We start from the raw sequence: 6,351 nt of genomic DNA, 5'->3' as shown, positions 1-6,351 counted from the left end.
ATACACAACCCCCAGTGTCCCCCACACAGTCCCATACACAGTCCCCAGTGTCCCGCAGAGTCCCATACACAGTCCCCAGTGTCCCGCAGAGTCCCATACACAGTCCCCAGTGTCCCCCACACAGTCCCATACACATCCCCCAGTGTCCAATGCACACACAGTTCCCCAGTATCGCTTGCACAGTTTCATACACTTGACCCAAGATCCCCGACACAGTCCCACTGCACCTTTCTGTCCATTTCTCTCAGAGACTCTGGGCCCAGCACAACCTACATCCCTCTCGTCTCTCAGACTCCCTGCACCATCAGTCTCGCTTGCCTTTACTCAAGAGGGCTCTTGTGATATTAAAATCTCTCAGTGACAGTCCCCGTGGCACCTCCATTAGCACTCACACTTGCGTTTGGGTGGGGGTGGGGGGGGGTGCATACCATAAAAGCCTGAGCGGAAAGGCTAACGGAATAAGGCCCGAAGAACTGAGAAAAAAAATTACAAAAACAAAATGCGTGCAGTTTAAAAACCGCGCTCCTGATGCCGAATGGATGCCTGGTTCGGGGAAAGCTGTTTCAAGGTTTGGCAGTTGGTTCCTCGGACCCGCAAACCACCCCCCCCCCCCAACACAACCCCTTCCTCACTGCGCCCCCTCCCCCTCAGGTGCGACTCTCCGGGGAGGGGGGAGCTAAAATATGGAGGGGCCACCCCACTCCACCAGGTACTGCACTTTGTTGTCCAGGGTGAGCCGGCGGGCCAGGATCCGCACAGTCTCCCCCCGTGCCAGTCTGCCCATCGCCCCGAAGTAGCTGTTGACCGACGAGCGCAGGTAGGAGAGTGGCAGGTCGTCATCGCTGGAGTCGCATTGCGAGCGGGCCTCCATCGGGATGTCCGAGCCATCCTCCTCCTCTTCCTCTTCCTCCTCCTCCTCCTCATCCTCTTCCTCCTCCTCTTCCCCCTCATCCTCCTGCTCCGTCTCAGCGGCGTCTCCAGACCTCTCGTCTGTCCCCTCCTCACAGTCCAACAGCCGGTGGCCAATGCCGACAGCCTTTGCCTGAGTGCCCGAATTCTCACTGGGGGGAGGGGAGGGGGGAGGCGACACAAGGTCACAGCGTCACAGAAGCCTAACAGGTAGGCCCAGCCCAGCCAAAAAAAACAAGCTCCTAACTATCCCAATCCCACGTGCCCCATGGCACTGTCCATTTGCAAGTGGACGCCTAAATTCTTCTTCAGTGTCTTGAGGGTTTCTGCTCTCATTCTCCCATCTCATTGTGGTGAACATTTTCCTCATCCCCTCCCCCCCGCCCCCAACCCCCCACCCTAAACCTCCTGCCGCTTGCCTGAAAACGTGCAAACCCCACCCTGAGGGTGGAACTGAACCCTAGCGCTCTGAGGCAGCAGTGCTAACCCCTGAGCCACTACATGTGGGCCAGGCTGGGTCAAGGTGGCAGACCTCCTCCCCAGAAGGACAGGAGCAAACTAGTTGGGCAAACATAGGAAGGGGAAATGCTCCTTCCTGCACGGGCCCCTCAATCTTTGCACATTAACCTTGAAAGGGTCCAGAAAAGATTTACAAGGATGTTGCCAGGGTTGGAGGGTTTGAGCTATGGGGAGAGGCTGAACGGGCTGGGGTTGTTTTCCCTGGAGCGTCAGAGGCTGAGGGGTGACCTTTATAGAGGTTCATAAAATCATGAGGGGCGTGGGTAGGATAAATAGATAAGGGCTTTTCCCTGGGGTGAGGGAGGACAGAACTAGAGGGCATTGGTTTAGGGTGAGGGGGAGAAGATATGAAAGGGACCTAAGGGGCAACTTTTTCCCGCAGAAGGTGGTACGTGTATGGAATGAGTTGCCAGAGGAAGTGGTGGAGGCTGGCACAATTACAGCATTTTAAAAGCAGTTGGATGGGTACATGAATAGGAAGGGTTTAGTGGGATATGGGCCAAGTGCTGGCAAATGGGACGAGATTAGGTTCAGATATCTGGTTAGCATGGATGAGTTGGACCAAAGGGTCTGTTTCCATGCTGTACCTCTCTATGACTATTTAAATTCCACCCCCCTTCAGGCTCCTCTGCTCCCAGTCTATCCAGGCATTCAAACTCTCCAGCTCGGGTAATACCCTGGGGAATGGGGGACGAGGGTGAGGGTGAGTCTATCAGCATAGAGACAGCCCGTCAATGCCCCCTGCTGGAGGAGGAGATGACTACATGGTAATGTCACAAGACTCGTAATCCAAAGACCTAAGCTTCATGAGGAAAATTATCAGTTCAAATCCTACCAAATCATAGCTAATGGTGGTGGATCTACAATGAAATATCAATAAAATTTCAAATAGTAAAAACTAGTTGAGTGATGGTGACCCTGAAACAAGCACTGGCTGTTGCAAAAATCTATCTAGTTTGCTCATGTCATTCAGGGAAGGAAGTCTACAGTGGTTAGCACTGCTGCCTCACAGCACCAGGGCACCAGGTTCCATCCAACTCTCATGCAATTGTCTGTGTGGAGTTAGCACATTGCCCCTGTGTCTGTGTGGGTTTCCTCCGGGTGCTCCGGTTTCCTCCCACAGCCCACAGATATGCAGGTTAGGTGGACTGACCATTGGAAATTACCCACAGTGTCCAGGGCTGTGCAGGCCAGGTAGGTTAGCCATGAGAAATGCAGGGTTACAGGGATAGGGCAAAGGGGGCAAGTCAATATGGGATGTTCTTTGGAGGGTCGGTGCCCACACTGTAGGGCTTCTATTAATTGTTTGCGACTTCAGACCCACAGGTCAACTGTGAGCTGACCTTGTTAAAGCCTAGGTCAAAGACAACTAGGAACATCACACCAATGTCCATATCCCATGATGAGATATACACACATCTATATAGCAGATGGAATGTTACTGCTTAACGTGTCCTTAATGTAACAGTGTGGTATAAGATATGCAGATATGGTAAGCTGAGATTTTTTTTTAATCATGAACTCAACAGGAGAGAATCACAAGAATACCAAGTTTCCAAGGAAACCGTTTATACGGAATGGGAAACGAGTACTGGTTGGTTGGCAAGTGGACTTTGATTGGTTGAGATGTTGCCCCGGCGAGTGCACCAAGGCAACAGTTATTCACAAAGCTTTTGCTTTAAATTAAAACGATGGTGTCAGCAAATTTAACGCGTCAACGAATTGCGCCACTTTCAACTGAACACCAGCTTGGGGGACAATTTCCCCTCGGGTCAGTTCACAAGGCAACACCTCAACCAATTGGGGTCAACTTGCCACCTGGCACCCACCTCCTGTGCAGGACAAATTGGCATTTCCCCTCGAAATATGGGCCCCTTGTATCTGTCCTGAAAAGCTATCATTAAAGTTTTCCTTCATGAAGGGTTACACCTTGCAAGTCAAAGTGTACATCATACATCATATGCAGGAAAGTTACACCATATAGGAAGCATTACTTGACTGGATTATACCAGAATTGGAGGTGGTTGTGAGGATGGTTTACTGGATTGACAGCTGAAATTTGTCGGTTGTGTTGAGTCATAGAGCTGATAGAGTCATAGAGATGTACAGCATGGAAACAGACCCTTCGGTCCAACTTGTCCATGCCGACCAGATACCCCAACCCGATCTAGTCCCACCTTCCAGCACCCGGCCCATATCCCTCTAAACCCTTCCTATTTCAGATTAGATTAGATTAGATTTCCTACAGTGTGGAAACAGGCCCTTCGGCCCAACCAGTCCACACTGACCCTCCGAAGAGCAACCCACCCAGATCCATTCCTCCTAACTAACGCACCTAACTCTATGGGTAATTTAGCATGACCAATTCACCTAACCTGCACATCTTTGGACTGTGGGAGGAAACTGGAGAACCCGGAGGAAACCCATGCAGACAGGGTGAGAATATGCAAATTCCACACAGATAGTCACCCGAGACTGGAATCAAACCCGGGTCCCTGGTGCTGTGAGGCAGCAGTACTAACCACTGAGCCACTTTGTTAAATGCCTTTTGAAAATCTAGATACACCACATCTACTGGGTCCTCATCGTCCACTGTGCACATAATGTCTTCATAGAATTCCAGTAGATTAGTTAAAAATGACCTGCCCCTCAATGAACCCATGCTGCATCTGCCCAACAAGACAATTTCTATCTAGATGCCTTATTATTTCATCCTTGATAATCAACTCAAGCATTTTCCCCACTATAGAAGTTAATCTAACTGGTCTGTAATCCCCTATTTTTTGTCTACCTCCTTTTGTAAACAGTGGCGTCACATTTGCTGTTTTCCAATCTGCTAGAACTGCCTCAGTGACCAGTGAATTTTGGAAAATGACCACAAGTGCATTTGCTATTTCTCCCGTCATCTTGTTCAGAACTCTGGGATACATTCCATCAGGGTCAGGAGACTTGTCTACCCTTAGTTTCATTAGTTCGGCCAACATTACCTCTTCCTTGATAATGATTGTTTCCAGATCCTTATATACCCATCCACATGCCTTTTAAATGTTGCAATTGTACCAGCCTCCACCACTTCCTCTGGCAGCTCATTCCATACACGTACCACCCTCTGTGCGAAAAAGTTGCCCCTTAGGTCCCTTTTATACCTTTCCCCTCTCACCCTAAACCTATGTCCTCTAGTTCTGGACTCCCCCACCCCAGGGAAAAGACTTTGCCTATTTATCCTATCCATGCCCCTCATAATTTTATAAACCTCTATAAGGTCACCCCCTCAGCCTCCGACGCTCCAGGGAAAACAGCCCCAGCCTATTCAGCCTCTCCCTATGGCTCAAATCCTCCAACCCTGGCAATATATTTTCTGAACCCTTTCAAGTTTCACAACATCCTTCCAATAGGAAGGAGACCAGAGCAGGTTGGACAGACTGGACCTATTTACACTGGAGTTTAGAACATTGAAGGGTGACTTGATTGAAGATTCTGAATGATCTCGAGAAGATGGGTGTAGAAAGGATGTCTCCCTCTTGTGGGATACTCCGGAACTACGGAGCACCTGTTTTCAAATTAGGGATCACATTTTCAGGACAAGGGGGAAGAGAATTCTTTTTTCTCTCAAGAGACTTTGGAATACTGCCTCAGGTGGAGGAATTGATGGGGGGGGGGGGGGTGTCATTGACTATTTTTGAGGACGGAGATAGATAGATTCTTAGGCGGGGGGGGGGGGTGGCGGCAAAGATTAATCGAGAGTAGATGGGAACATGGAATTCAAAACACAAACAAGTCAGCCACGATCTTGTTGATTGGGAGAGTAAGCTCAACAGGCTGAATAATCTACTACTGTTTCTATTTTGTATGTTTGGGTTATATCATGTAACAGCATATTATGTAACAGCTACATGAGTGATATGCCCTTTAATCACACAATGGGTGATATAACTCTGTAACAAAGCATGTTCTAAAATGTTTACATGCACACACCCTTGGTACAAAAAGTGTGTTTAGATAAATACACAGTTGGGTTGCATGTGTTTATATATAGACCCGCTGTCTTAAACATGCACAGGAGTTTTACAACTTTGCAACATACTGTATGCTCCATCCCTGTGACATTCAGTGTGAGATATAAACTATATGCAGGCACACTTTAATACAGTGTGTGCTTACTTAATATATACAGGAGAGTTACAGCCGGTGACTCCCATGATGCTACACAGGTAGAAATAATGTGGAACACTTGGCCTGGGGAGAGTTGAGGCAGAAGTTATTGACGGACATTACTGATGTTTTTGAGATTAAATTGGTTAACGTTTGAAGCATGGGAGGATGCTGACACAGGGTGAGATTGATGGACATGGGGGAATAATCCAAGGCTACCTGTGTTGGGCTGAATGGCTTCCTTCACTAGTCTCCTTCCAGGTTTGAATGGCTCTTTGCCTGGTGAATGGCTCCTGACTTGAGCTGCTCTAGGGGGAGGGAAGGGGGGGTTGTGGTGGTGGTGATGGGGTTGTGTGGAACATCATTGAGGGTCTCTTACCCATACTCGAAGGAGGAGGACGAGGACGAGGACTCCAGATTGCGTACTGCATTCGAGGACGGCTGGATCGATGCATACATCATCTTTGGAGGCGTCCTACCGAGGGAAAAGAGAGAGAGAGGAGGGGGGGGAGAGAGAGAGAGAAGAGAGAGAGAGAACAGGGAGAGAGAGAGAGAACAGGGAGAGAGATAGAAGCGGGGAGAGAGAGAGAAGCGGGGAGAGAGAGAGAAGCGGGGAGAGAGAGAGAAGCGGGAGAGAGAGAGAGAAGCGGGGCAGAGAGAGAGAAGCGGGGCAGAGAGAGAGAGAGAGAGAGAGGTGAACTATACAGAGAAAAGAGGGAGGAGAGCTCTGCAGGGAGAGAGAGGGGAACTCTGCAGATAGAGAGAGAGAAG

The 6,351-nt window shown here is 49.3% G+C and overlaps 1 protein-coding gene across 1 annotated transcript in view; it reads right to left on the bottom strand.

Annotated features, from left to right (window-relative positions):
- Positions 1 to 16: 16 nt before the first annotated feature.
- LOC122541388 (metal-response element-binding transcription factor 2-like) overlaps positions 17 to 6,351 on the bottom strand; it is a 9,976-nt gene continuing 3,641 nt past the window's right edge. The window contains exons 2-3 of the mRNA XM_043678118.1: positions 5,960 to 6,055; positions 17 to 1,061 (exon numbers count right to left, since the gene is read on the bottom strand). Of these exons, the coding sequence (XP_043534053.1) occupies positions 677 to 1,061; positions 5,960 to 6,042 (468 nt within the window). The 5' untranslated portion in view covers positions 6,043 to 6,055 and the 3' untranslated portion in view covers positions 17 to 676. The remainder of the gene's footprint in view (positions 1,062 to 5,959; positions 6,056 to 6,351) is intronic.

This window comes from Chiloscyllium plagiosum, chromosome 37 (genome assembly GCF_004010195.1).
Source record: "Chiloscyllium plagiosum isolate BGI_BamShark_2017 chromosome 37, ASM401019v2, whole genome shotgun sequence".
Lineage (NCBI taxonomy): Eukaryota > Metazoa > Chordata > Chondrichthyes > Orectolobiformes > Hemiscylliidae > Chiloscyllium > Chiloscyllium plagiosum.
Note: the sequence above shows the minus strand (reverse complement) of the source record. Positions and strands in the feature narration are given on the sequence as shown.